Source organism: Candida oxycetoniae (assembly GCF_023343755.2).
Source record: "Candida oxycetoniae strain CBS 10844 chromosome Unknown scaffold75, whole genome shotgun sequence".
Lineage (NCBI taxonomy): Eukaryota > Fungi > Ascomycota > Pichiomycetes > Serinales > Debaryomycetaceae > Lodderomyces > Lodderomyces oxycetoniae.
This window is the reverse complement of record NW_026055401.1, coordinates 24812-38369: the sequence shown is the minus strand read 5'-3', so window position 1 is coordinate 38369 and position 13558 is coordinate 24812. Positions and strand designations below refer to the sequence as shown.

Sequence of the window (13558 nt, the reverse complement as noted above, 5' to 3'; positions counted from 1 at the left end):
ATGCCACCAAAACAAATCACAACATAATGAATAAAAAGTGTAGTAGTTGTATAGAATGCTTCATTTGGAGATATCTTTGTACCACAATATACTACTCAGAACCTCTCTATTCATTTCTACTCTACATTGAAAGCTGACTTGTTTTCTTATTAACCAATAAGATGTTGTCATTTCCGCACTTGAACATCGTTTTCTCACTAAAAAAAATCATCACAAAAATCAATCATCGTTTGTAGCTTTCATAGCGGATATCCGAATCGGGTAATAACACCGAGACCACCAACCCACAATCACCAATCACCAATCACCAATCACCAATCACCAATCACCAATCACCGCTCAAACACCGTTCGCTGATTCAAAAACTCGAAATTACTCAATATACCAAGGATATCAAATATAATTTATTACAGAGAAATACTATACCAACAACTATATTGGAACTGAAGAGGAAAAAAGCAGTAGTAGAATAGAAGAGCAGGTCTGGAACAGAAAAGTAACAGATTGCTTATCTATTGCCATGCTGTGTTGTGCTTACTTTGCTGTGCTTTCCGTGTTACTCTGTGCTAGTACGCTGGGAATTCGGATTCCACAACAGTCTCCCCATGTATGTACATGAGAAGGAAGATGAGGAAGATGAGCTACACTCTGTTTGCTATCCTGATCAACCTTCTTATCCTCATCCTTCTTATCCTCATCCTTCTTATCCTCATCCTTATTATCTCTGTTCTTCCTCTCCTCTTTTATCAATTGGCCAAAGATAAAGTGCTGCATGATTGGAAGCTTCTCCAACACCTCTTTCCTATACATCTTCACCATCCCCTCCTTTATCTTCTGCCAACTCTTGGCCCCTGATATATCATCCAACATCGGTGAATGCCACCTCAAACTCATCTTCGTCACCCTATTGATGAAATCAATACACTCAAAATACATATACTTGTCTCGGTACATCTCAACCAACTCGGCATTGTGGATCGATTTCGGACGCATATGCTCGTGTCCCGTCAACTGCGCAGCTCCAAAGAGAAAAGGAAGAAAATGATAATCATCAAGTCCCCATACTCCATGTGACCCTGCAGGCTCAAGCCAGTACTCCTTTTGCAACCGCCTCATCACTGAAATGTACTTTGTGAATACAAGAAGAACTATCCCAGTATACTCATGACGCTCTATCACACCTATCTTTTTTAGACATAGTAGAAAACATATAAAGTTTAGTTCATGTCCTGACCCATAGTCGATCCTATTAGCATCGCCAAATGAATGTTGGAGATACACTGCTAATTCTCTAGTCTCACTCTTCCTCCCCTCCTCTTCATCTTCTTCCCCTTTCTTTCCCCTCACATCCTCTACCAACTCTTGGCTCTTTTCCTCCAACTCCTTGTAGAAGTCCCGAAACTCGATCTTGCCAAATCGAGAGTTCCCGGTAGACTCAGCTCGGTGCCTATCAATAATCTCATTCACCCTATCGAGCATCTCCTCCAACACCCTTGTTGTCGCCGTTTCTCTCCCAGCACTGTTGTCCTTGCCAACTACTGACTCCTGAAGCTCACATATAAACTCAACAACCTCATTATACCCCTTACTCTCAATCCACTCTTGCAAATCCTCCTGTGTAACTATCATCCTTTTCTCTATAAAGAGAGATTGTTCTAGGCGAAAAAAAAATATATATGTATATCACCTTACATTCAACTTATATTCATCTACTCTGTCGTACAACTTCATATTTGTCTCCTCCAGTAGCCTCTACTTTATACCCAATATACTCTCCCTTATCAACATCATTAAATAAATACAATACACCCAAAGACACTATCGAGCGAAGCGAGATAGTGGAGTATACTAGCTCTTATCAAACCCGGGTTGTAACAGGCTATTAATGTTGCTCCACTATCGAGGAGAGCGATATAGTGTCGGTGATAGTCTATGCTGCTCCACTATCTCGCTTCGCTCGATAGTGTCGATAGTGTCGATAGTGAATCTTTTCGTCAATTGGGTGCAAAAAAAAGTATAAAAATATAGCAATGTAACATATACAACAAAAGTATACGTGACAAAGAGGAGTTCTACCAACAATTACAAAACCTTGGCTCACATACACAATGGATTTTTCATTTCCTACCCCTCCATCTCTTTTCTACATTTTAGATCAAGTGCTAACTTTAGCTAAAACACTATCTCGCTCTGCTCGATAGAGGAGCATTTAGACCCCCAAAAATTTTAGGTCCATTTACTTTATACTTATCGACCCCTGTGAGCTTGCTATGAAGCGCAACTAAATAACCCATCTTTTTTTCCCTTGATTTAGTCCCCCTTTTAGCTCTTTGCCAAAGAAAAAGGTCTTACAAATCGAATAAGCCCTTTAGTTTTCAAGAATACTAGCTCAAGAATAGCACTAATAGCCAAGAGCTCAACTCTCTCTCCTTATTGTATCCTCAATATTCTCCTGACACAAAGGGGGACGACGGGGCGACGCACATTATTTTTGACACGAACTTTTTTTGACAGGTTTCTCCCCCTATTTTTTTTTTTTCAACAGTCCTTATTGGAATAAATTGGTGTTGGGAAGCAATAATTGATAAAGGTATGAATAGCTACGGAACACAGGGATCACCACAACTGCAGTTTAGAAACAGGTCAGAAACTTTACCAACATCATTCTTTAAAAATCAAGTAACGTCTGGGTACATGATCAATCCAATAACTATAAATGAACCAAACAATGAGCTACTAAATGTTTCCAAGGATTTGGGAATATCCAAATCGCCGAACCACCAAAACCTCGTGGATATACATTTGAGAACTCCGCCGGCAAACAGAGTAAGATCAGGATCGCTCTTTTCAACCAACTCAATTTGGAACGATGACAATCAATCTTCATCAAACGCAACGAGCTTAAATTCGGACTCTGGCAATTTTTTAAGTCCACCTTTGGATTCAACTACACCATCACATTCAATCCCGCTTTTGCAGCTAAGAAACAGGTCCTATACTATAAATGCAGCTGCGCCAAACTCGTTTGCTACGGAAAGAGGCTCTCCCTTTGTTTCCATGTCGAATAAAACAAGTGATATGAATTCGCTTTTGGACAATTATGTAAACAACCATAGAAGAATCAGATCACAAACATGCACCGCAAGTATACCACCACCACCACCACCACCATCACACCAACAACAACAACAACAACAACAACAACAACAACAACTGAATACACGACAATTTGCTCCTGTTTTTGAAGACGAGAACCAAATGTCGTCTACTCATCAGAACAATGTCAATTCCGGTAATAATACAGATCAGCTTTTAGAGATTATTACGAAACTAGCCCCTAGATGCAATCTTGGCAAGATCAAATCAATCATTAATAAATCTAATACATTTCCACACTCAAAATATCAAGATGATTTCGGTCCTTTGCCCGAGCCCATCCCAAATAGACAATTTGATGCCCCGACTTTGAGAGAATTGAGAAAGATCCTCGAAAGCCAGGAATCAGCAGAATCTTCTAGCCTTTTATTATCATCGCCTTCTTCTTCTTCTTCATCATCTTCACCTTCATTGCCTTTTAAATTGGATGAACTCGCATTGGCTATGCTTGACGAATTGCCAGAAATCTGCTATGACTACTTGGGTAACACAATTGTGCAAAAATTGTTTTCCCAGCTTGATGACAAGTTGGTGAAATTAATGATGGTTAAAGAAGTGGCTCCTTACTTGACTCAACTAGGATGCCACAAGAATGGTACCTACGCAGTGCAAAAGATGATTTCTTTGGCACGTTCTGAGTATCAACAGATGTATCTCATTGGGGCCAGTTTAAAGCCATACGCAGTAAAGCTATTCAATGACCAATTTGGAAATTATGTAATTCAGGGTTGCGTCAAGTTTGGTTCTCCGTATAATGATTTTGTTTTTGAGGCATTATACGATAACTTTTTAGAAATCAGTTTCGGTAGGTACGCCGCTAGGTGTATACGTACAATATTGGAGAGCAGCCTTGAAGCCAACCCTGTCCTTACCAACGAGCAGGTTCTATTAGTCGCTGCATTGATTGTGGAACACTCGGAAGAGCTAGTAGTGAATGCCAATGGGAGTTTGTTAATCACTTGGTATATAGATACCTTTAGTGATTGCGAGTACAAAGTGGAGTTATTAACGAAAAAGCTCTTGCCACATTTGAAGAAACTCTGTACTCACAAATTGGCAAATCTCACAATTTTGAAGTTGTTAAACAACCGTACCGACGATAAATCGAGACAAATCATTATTGACACAATATTCCAAAATGAAAATCTTGAAGCAATTTTACGAGAAAATGAAAATGCTAATTTGAGTGCTGGCCCCCTGTTTCTTTACAAAATATTGAGCAATTCAATGTTAGCTGACTTGGCTTCGCCATACCTTCCAACTGTTAAAAGGGTGCTCATGGAAATCAGCATAGTCAACTACCACAACTACAAAAAATTGATGGATGAGGTTGGTTTAAGCAGTAATAGATTAACCAGAAATAGTACAAAGAGGAATGGAAGAAGAAGAAATAGGTATGAGTACCCAAAACAGTATGAATCCCCTTACGTTCCTTTACAACCAACTACTACTAATTTCCAACAATTTATGAACCCCCCTCCTTCGATGTATATGATGCCATACTATCAACATCCGTCTCAGGAACAGCAGTATCTCCCACCACAGCAAATGCTGCCCCAGGATTTGGCTGTCATGCAGCAGTTGGAGCAATTATCAATGAGCAGCGCTGCGTTGGGATACAATTCAAACCCAGGTACTCCCACAATGCAGAGAAATCTGTACATTTAAATCAAAATAAAACATTTAATTAATAATACTTAATGAAAAAAACAAAAAAAAAAAAAAAAACAACAAGAGACCCCTTACTCCTCTTCATCACTATCCTCCTCTTCTGCTTCTTGCAACCAATGTACAAAGGGTCTAGCAGCTTTTCTAACCTTTTTGGACACATCCTTTGGCACATATTTCTTTGAAATCTTTTGACCCCAAGGAATAATCACTTCTTCACCAAGCAAATCTCTCTCGTAGAATCCATGCAAAATCTTTGGAGTTTGAGGTATTAATTCCGGTTTTGTTACACCAATGAATCTCTCCAATCCACCAAGCAACGATTGTTCAAATTCAGCTCTGCCATTGATCAACTTAGCCAATAAACCAACGTGGGGCTCTATTTGGTTTACTATGTCCTTGTCGAATAGAGTTTGCGCCAAAACTTGCAAGGTTTCTGGGGCATCAACAATGTCCAATTCCACAATTTTTTTGTAAATTTCAACATCTGATGGCAAATTTTCAACTGACCCATCAGATTCAGCTATCAACCACTCACCCAATTCATCAAACTTGGTAGGAGCAGGTTTGCTCAATCCGCTTTCCAACTCTCTTGCTCTAGCTGCAATGGCTTCCTGTGACATATCAACTGCCCATTCGTCATCCTTAACCTTCAACTCTTGCAACTGTGCAGCTTCGGCATTGATTTTCTTTGCCAACAAATCATCATCCTCGTCATCATCATCGAGATTGGTGCCGGAAACGTCACCTTCATGACCTGCTACAATATCCGAAATCGATTTACCACCACCAACAACATTGGCAGTAGCAGTACCAGTTTTCTTGCCCTTTTTGTTGTCTGGTGGATTTTTCACGATATATGAATATAACTTGTGTTTGGGGTCAATAATGGTAACCTTACCGCATGCTTTACAATCTCTTTCTAGTGTGTCTTTACCCTTGAGAACAATCTCAGTCTCGGGGTTCTTACACGAGCCACATAAAACAAATTTGTTAATGAACCCATCTAGCGAATCTTGCAACTCGGATGTGTCATGGACACCGTTAACAAGGAATCTGTCAACCTGCGTTTGTGCACCCAACTCGTAACCAAAAAATTTCACCAAATATGGAGACGGACGGTTCAAAGCACGAGCAACTTCCGCCAAATTAACAATAGCTGTTTTGATACCGTTACCCCTACCTTCAGTCTTAGACTGAATAGGAGGCATTTTGTAACGGTAGAAAGGGTCGGTGTTATCACGACATATGTTTATAAACGACATTATCTGCTCTAAAAAGGAATACTAACCTAGATATAACTACCTATCAACCTTGCCATTGCCTTCTAGGAGTAGAAATCAAGTTTTTTGAAAAATTTTTCAATGAAAAAAAAAAAAAAAAAAAAAAGAAATTGACAGTGTCGTTTTTTTAATGTCACAAATTTTTGTAATTTTTCAAATTCCACACTTTGGTCAACTGGTTTATCCAAGATGGTCAATTCAGAGGACGATGATGATGCTTATCTTTATGGTTCAGATGAGGAGGAACAGCCAGTGAGTAAGAAGCAAAAGGTAGCGGAGACCCTAGGGGTGAAGAAAGACCATGGTGAGGGGGGAGAAGGAGGAGAAGATGCTAATAAGAAGGATGTTGAAGAAGAAGAGGATGATGATAAAGAAGAAAAGGATGATGATGAAGTGGATGACGATGACGACGATGACGACGATGAAGAGGATGACGATGATGATGACGATGATGATGATGATGACTTTAATATTATTATAGGAGACGCAACTAAGGATGAGGCATCGGCCTCTGCCGAACCTGTTTCTGAAACTGGTACAGCCCAGAACAAATCTCAATCTCAATCAACACAAATCACAACCAAGACGTCTAGTATCGACATAAATACCGTCCCAGAATACGAAGGGAAACCTCTAACCCAACTCGATTTGGAAATATTTAAAGTAAAACCTTGGAGAGCTCCAGGTGCCGATATATCGGACTACTTCAACTTTGGATTTGACGAGTTTACTTGGACTGCTTATTGCCACAAACAAGACAAGTTAAGGGGCGAATTCAATCCCCAGAAAGTTATGACAGATATAATGAAGGGACCGGGTGCTATTGCTCCTCCTCCTCAGGTTAATGGATCTTCAGCGCCAGGATCACAGGTGGTGCCGCCGCCAATGGGCATGTTCCCACCGCCCGGAATGCCTCCAGGGATGTCTCCAATGATGATGCCTCCGGGAATGCCAATGCCACCAGGAATGCAGATGCCACCAGGAATGCCGCCGTTAAATATGGCCAATATGCCTCCCATGCCAAACTTCAACTTTCAAAAATGAAAAAAAAAAAAAAATAATAATAATTAGGAATCAAATAAATTACAAAAAGCATTCTATATTCATTATTATTACTAAACTACTACTACATTCTTCTATTTTGCTCAAGCATCAATTTGACCCATGCTTGGCGTCTGAGATTGTTTCTGTAGACAATTGTCTCTAATATCTCTACCCATTTTTTCATTTCTTGTTTGTTAGGAGCCCCAAACTCGATAATTTCACCATTGGCAAACTTGATTTTGAAGGAGTGTTCAACAAGAAGAACGTCACTAAATTTTCTTTGCTCTGATTTACCTGCGCTTTGTTTTCCAATGTACACCACATCTACTATTTTGCTCAAATTTATCTTGGCTCTAGTCTTGTGACTAAACTCCAGATGCGCAATTAGAGAAGTTCCATATAATTTGAACCATCTCTTTTTCCAAATCTCACAATCGCCACCCTCTTGATGTAAATACCCCTCATACAGGTCGTGCGCCTCTTTGTTGAATTCCTCCAAAACCTGATAAGCTGACTTGATACTCATTGGTAGTGTTTCGTGTGAATCGGTGCGTGGTATAAACAACATCTCTACTTCCACCTGTGCAATCTTATATGGCTTGATTCTGCCAGCTACATGGTTCTGGTTCCTGGTTGTGGTTGTTGCCCATTCATTAAAACAATTTAAATCAAACTTCATAACCTGACCAGTTATTTGGGTCTCAAACTGTTCCAAGTCAATATAGCACCGAGCAAAAGACCCGTCAGTAGCAAGTTTATCAGCCCAACTATCCTGGATTTCACTTGGAACATACCTTGTCGTTGTAATGAGATCTTTCGAGCCAAAAAATCTGGAAAATCTATTTTTAGATTTTACAAGCTTTCTCTCACGTACTTCAACCAATGTTCCTTTCGGTTTGGTATAGACAGCCTTTGTGGTTAAGATGAACTGCAATGTATCGCTCACAGTCAATTCAAATTCTTTACCCACTGCAACTTGATTTCTATCCAAATCATACTCAGGTGTTTTAACACAGTGTACACCATTATCCAAAGTTATGGAAAATTTACCATTGTGCAATTTCAAATCCGGCAAGTTTATATTTTTGAACCCTATAACCTTGAAAAACAATTTTCCACGCTCTTGCACACCATTATGATGATGAACTTTTTCATCAATGGCTTTGGGGTCTGATTTGGTATGCTGCTGCTGCTGCTGCTGCTGCTGCTGCTGCTGTTGTTGCTGTTGTTGTTGTTGTGTCTCCTCTTCAGAAAACTGAGAGGGTACCGAAACAGTGCTTGCAATAGCTTGCTTTTCTTTGATTTTCTCATTAGTTGGATTTTCCCTGATTTTTGGGTGCAAAATCTCGTTTCCTTTAAATGTTTGTTGTGATCTGTGCTGTTGCATGTTATCCACACTCGTCCGGGGTTCTTTTACAGGAGTTTCAATACCGGTAATAGCACCATCCTGTTTGATCAACCTCATGGGTGACCCAATCTTTATTGGACTCTTCTTGTTTGGTGAAACTCGTTTTAAATTAGTTTGAGGAGATATTTTTGGAGTAGAAGGTGGGTTTTCTTTTTGATGAAGAGTGGTATCCACTTTAATGTTTGTTATATTGTCCAAAGCATCAATCGCATCCGACAGCAGCTTAGGTGTATTAGGAGAAACATCTACCTCGAATTCTGGTTCTGGTAATGTATTTGAATTTGCAATGGAAGGGCTTTGCAATGATAGATACCCGGGCACATTATCTGACACAAAGGCCATTGGCGACTTTCTCAATTCCTCTGCAAGATAAGGCAAGACGTCCAGTCCTGAAGGTTGACGAGATTTCGGAGAGTCCAAATCTGTATTGTGGATGGAAGCTGCTTGTTGTATTTCATCGTAAAGATCGTTTTGTTCCGTTACTATTGAATTCTTCTTTGGTTTCTTTTCGACAAATTTGGCATTTATATACTCATCTTGAGACATTCCCTTCTTTGTACTAAGTATACGTTTCACGTCGTCTTTGTCCATACTAGGTAATGTCTTCATCCCTTCCGAACGAATTGTTGGTGGCTTTTTTAACACATCGTCGAAAATGTCATTGTACATATTACCCGGAGAAAGAACGGATGACGATCTTTTAATTTCAAATGTTGGCACCCTGAACTTTGATTTTTTGGGGAATACTGGCTTAGTAGGATGTTGAGTATCTAGTGTCTTTTGATTAGATCTCCATGTAATAGTGGAATGTCTAATTTCACTATGTGATCTTGGCTCTGGAGGCTCAACCACTTCTGGATAATTGTCTATACTTGACAACACGTTCTTTGTACTTAGGGGAGCAGCATGAGCACCAGCATGAGCACCAGCACCAGCACCAGCACCAGCAGTCGTAGCCCTACTGCCTATTATATTTGAATAATTAGAAAACAGTAAATCATTGAATCCGGAATCTTTTGATAAATCTGGTAAAAATCCAGACATATACAACTCGTCAAAGTCTGGACTAACGATTCTTCTTGACACAACATTCACCTCCTTCAACTTTTTTCCATTCATTGAACTCGGTATTCTCACTCTGTTAGTTGACGTGCTACTCTTTTTCCTCTCCAAAAAGTCATCATCGTAAGGAGAAATAACTTTTGCAGTGGGTACTTTGTGGGCCTGTTTCTTCTTTTGTTTCTCTTGATAGTGCCAGATTGAAATAAAATTGTCCAACTTGTTTCGTTCTGCATCGTTTTCCGCAGACAACGATTGTTCAAAACTCGACAGCGTGTTCATAGTTCTCGTTACTTCATCAAAAGATGAATAGTTGCTGGTCTCAATCTGGGGCAAGGTTATTTCATCAGGTGCTATATTAGAGGAGTTGGCCAATACATCTTCTTGTTCGCCTTTCGAGCTCTTCATCTCCTTTTTTGTTGGCGACACAGGCCGTGGAGGTGCAAGTGACACGTTAGTAAGCGTTAACGGTGTTCTTGCAATTGGCTGATTTTTCAGTGAGTCTCCGTCATCACCTTGGGAGATACTTTCATCTTTGATCAAGCTGGAAGAGGAGGCATCGTAGTCTCGACGACTAGTTTCGTCACTGTTGTCCTCCATAGCTTCGCCATCATTATCATCTTGAGGGATGGTTTCATCTTTGATCAAGTTGGAAATATCGTATACTCGACTGGCTTCATCGTTGTCTTCTTTGTCACCATCATTGCTGTCTTCAAGCTTCCAATCACTGTCTATATGGAAACGAATTGACATTTTAGATTCATCTTGCTTTGATTCGTCGGATTCCTCTGGCTGATAAATGGAGCTCTGCTTGTTGAAATGAAACTCTTCTTCTTCATCCTCTTCTTCTTCTTCTTCATCCTCTTGTTTCAACTTTGTAGTAGCATCAACAGTTTGTTCATCATCCAATTTCTTCTTTTTAATTGCAACATTAACTTCCGGTGTAGCTCCCTTTGCTGTTGTCAGTTCCACTTTCTTAGGCAGAAATTGTTGAGATGTGCTGTTCAACAAATTCAAAATTGACTGTTCTGTATATTTATATGACCTTTCAAAAGAGTCCATCTGCTCTTCACCCTCCTTTTTCTTTGGTGGCAGCATAACCAATCCTTCCACAGACTCATCTCTAGGTAGTAACGATTCAAGAGCCGAATCCAGCAAACCACGAATGCCATCTTTCAAAACCAACCCTTTATTTGCTTTGGTAGGCGAACCCGGTATCGAGCTTAGGCCTCGGTTGTGTTCTCTGAGTGACTGTAATGAAGAAGAAGAAGATCCGGAGGACCTTAATTGAACATCAGGCGTCTTCAGCAAAGATATCAAAGGGTTTTCAATAGCAGGAACTGAAGTTTGTAGACCAAATGACAACAGATGGACATTATCTGCCGTTTTATGTTTTCTTGCCTCGGTTAATTGCTCAAGCCGAGTATCTAGTTCGGAGATATCAGGTTTCAAATACAAGTTCACTTTCTCATTTAATGACAAGTTACTAAAACTATCATGTTTCAACTTGAGCTGAGTCAAACTTTCTGAACCATCGTTATTATTATTATTATTATTGTTGTTGTTGTCAGCCTCCATCTCATCCTCTATAATATTGTTGCTTTTCAAAAGCTGTGAAAATGTAGGTTTGCTAGTGTGTGGTGGAGGGAGAGGAGGTGGCGAGCTGACATTCTCGTTTTCTGAATGTATATTTGGTTGTGTCCATTGGTGGTGTACTGGAACTTGTACTGCGAGGTCTTGTTTTACCTCTTCTTCGACATTACTGGAAAGCTCTGGATATTGGTGAACTTCGGGGTTTTTTGATGTAAATGCAACTTTTTTTGGCGACGAATTTGGTGTTTTTCGTAAGATCGATTTGCTTGGGGATGTGTTGCAATATTCTGGTTTTGAAGTTAAATCTACTGTCGAATTCATTGGTGTTTGGAATGAAAATTCATCTACGTGATCTGCAATTGAGTCAGTGATGGCAATGGTTTGTTGCAACTCAATTGAGTTGTCGATATCAAAATTCCGGTCCAAGGAAGATTTCAAGTCTAGAGCTGTCTTTTGTATGTCAGTAATGGCTATTTGATCAGGGTCGTGTTCGCTAGTGTAAGTATCAGAGCTTGAATTTGGGTCTGCCGAGTTCCTTTTACCCAAATCTGGTGAGTTCCTTGTTGGCTCTGGTGAGTTACTTGTTGACTCTGGTGACTTCCTTGTTGAGTCTGGTGACTTCCTTGTTGAGTCTGGTAAGTTCCTTGTATTTGTTGTGGGGAACTTTAATGGTTTAGTTGGCGTGTTATTGGCCGATGCTGCCAAGCTGGGACAATTACCATCAGCATCAGCATCAGCATCAGCATCATTTACCTTCATTGTGTCAACATCAATTTCCATTTCCTGTAACAAAAGATCCACCGATTCTAAAAAAATCCCAAGGCGCTGTTAGTAAAAACATCAATACAACATAAAACGGCAAAAAAAATTCCAAACTGCTTTTGTTCCACATACCGTTTTCATTCTTGAATAGCTCTGTTTTACTAGGGGAAGATGGTGATATATCCTGAATCAAGCTTTTCGCTTCCACTTGTAGCATTTCCAAACAGCTTATTATCCAGCTTTATTTTCAAATCTGAAAAATGATTGTATGAAAAAAAAAACTCGCGTTTGATTGCAAAACCCACTCTTGCTTTCCTTCTATACTTCCTCAAGTCTCAACCAAATTCAGCACGGGAGGTCTTAATACCTGAAGGAATAGGGAGGAGAGGTGGAGAGTTGATCTCTTTTAGCTATTCCACTAGTAATTCCTATGAAGAAACAATTGTGGTTTTTGCATCAAATTAAACTTTCTTTGTTTTCATCCTCTTGTATTTGTTTTTCCGCTCAATATTTTCAGTGTTGATAATTTGTCCAATTTGGGAAAGAAGCATCAAGAGACAAGTTTCCTTAAAGAAAGCAAGTGAAGAAGGAACAAGAATATGACACTATCACTATCGAGCGAAGCGAGATAGTGGAAGGAACAAAGAGAAGGAACAAAGAGAAGGAACAAAGAGAAGGAAAGGATAGACTTTGGAGGAGAAGAAAATCCTTTAGGAAGAAAATCCTTTAGGAAGAAAATCCTTTAGGAAGAGATCATCCTATAGGAAGACTTTAATAAGAGATTGTCCTTTAGGAAGAGATTGTCCTTTAGGAAGAGATTGTCCTTTAGGAAGAGATTGTCCTTTAGGAAGAGATTGTCCTTTAGGAAGAGATTGTCCTTTAGGAAGAGATTGTCCTTTAGGAAGAGATTGTCCTTTAGAAAGAGGTATTTCAGGAAGGAAAAGTAAAAAGTATCTTCCTATGGACTTGCTTCACTTTTGCAATGTCGCACTCTTTTCTATAGAAAATAGAGCTGTTTTTACAAGATAGCACAAGTGCATGGCTATAGTGGTTTTCTTTTCAGCATTTAAGCAGAGACTCTTTTTGAGCAATCTTGACCTCCCCGACCTCCCATTAGGTTGACCTCCCTTTGAGCACTGCTAAAAACATAGATTATATATTTTTCTATGCACCAAGATGCAAGTTAAACACGTCAAAAAATCGAAAACAACGCGAAATTTTTCACCTTTTTTAAATTCTCTTTTTTGATTCTTGTAACTAAAAGTGTAAACCTTGTTGATTGTTCCGAAAAAGTGAGCCGCGCGCCCATTTGTTGCAGCCAGTAATGCTCCACCATCTCGCTCTGCTCGATAGTGTCGTATCGCTCTGCTCGATAGTGTCGTATTTGAAAGCTTAATTGAGAGGATAAATAACATAGCCCGTTTACAATTACTGAATTACTTGTATCTACTGTCAATTGCGAAACAATTCATCTTCAAAACCTATGATTTGTCCCACATGGGATAAAAAGCAAACCGAAAAGAGAATATTTGTTTCAATCTAACTTGCTCTTCCATATCGACTGATTCTTTTCTCAATCACAATT

At 39.6% G+C, this 13558-nt stretch overlaps 5 protein-coding genes across 5 annotated transcripts; 2 read left to right on the top strand and 3 right to left on the bottom strand. All coding sequences in view use genetic code 12, as the record gives it.

The window, feature by feature from the left end:
• Positions 1-534: 534 nt before the first annotated feature.
• KGF56_002008 (peptidylprolyl isomerase) lies at positions 535-1629 on the bottom strand (the record flags this gene model as incomplete). The annotated part of the gene is made up of 1 exon (XM_049323191.1): positions 535-1629. One exon carries the CDS (start codon positions 1627-1629, stop codon positions 535-537), a length of 1095 nt encoding a protein of 364 aa, XP_049180946.1.
• A 963-nt stretch (positions 1630-2592) lies between these two features.
• On the top strand, positions 2593-4824 carry KGF56_002007 (uncharacterized protein; the record flags this gene model as incomplete). Its single annotated transcript, XM_049323190.1, has 1 exon — positions 2593-4824. The coding sequence occupies one exon, from the start codon at positions 2593-2595 to the stop codon at positions 4822-4824; it is 2232 nt and encodes a 743-aa protein (XP_049180945.1).
• Positions 4825-4898: 74 nt separating this feature from the next.
• Positions 4899-6035, bottom strand: TIF5 (translation initiation factor eIF5; the record flags this gene model as incomplete). Its single annotated transcript, XM_049323189.1, has 1 exon — positions 4899-6035. One exon carries the CDS (start codon positions 6033-6035, stop codon positions 4899-4901), a length of 1137 nt encoding a protein of 378 aa, XP_049180944.1.
• A 261-nt stretch (positions 6036-6296) lies between these two features.
• On the top strand, positions 6297-7151 carry KGF56_002005 (cleavage polyadenylation factor subunit; the record flags this gene model as incomplete). Its single annotated transcript, XM_049323188.1, has 1 exon — positions 6297-7151. One exon carries the CDS (start codon positions 6297-6299, stop codon positions 7149-7151), a length of 855 nt encoding a protein of 284 aa, XP_049180943.1.
• Positions 7152-7233: 82 nt separating this feature from the next.
• INT1 (Int1p) lies at positions 7234-12190 on the bottom strand (the record flags this gene model as incomplete). Its single annotated transcript, XM_049323187.1, has 2 exons — positions 7234-12017; positions 12106-12190. The coding sequence occupies 2 exons, from the start codon at positions 12188-12190 to the stop codon at positions 7234-7236; spliced, it is 4869 nt and encodes a 1622-aa protein (XP_049180942.1).
• Between the last annotated feature and the right edge of the window lie 1368 nt (positions 12191-13558).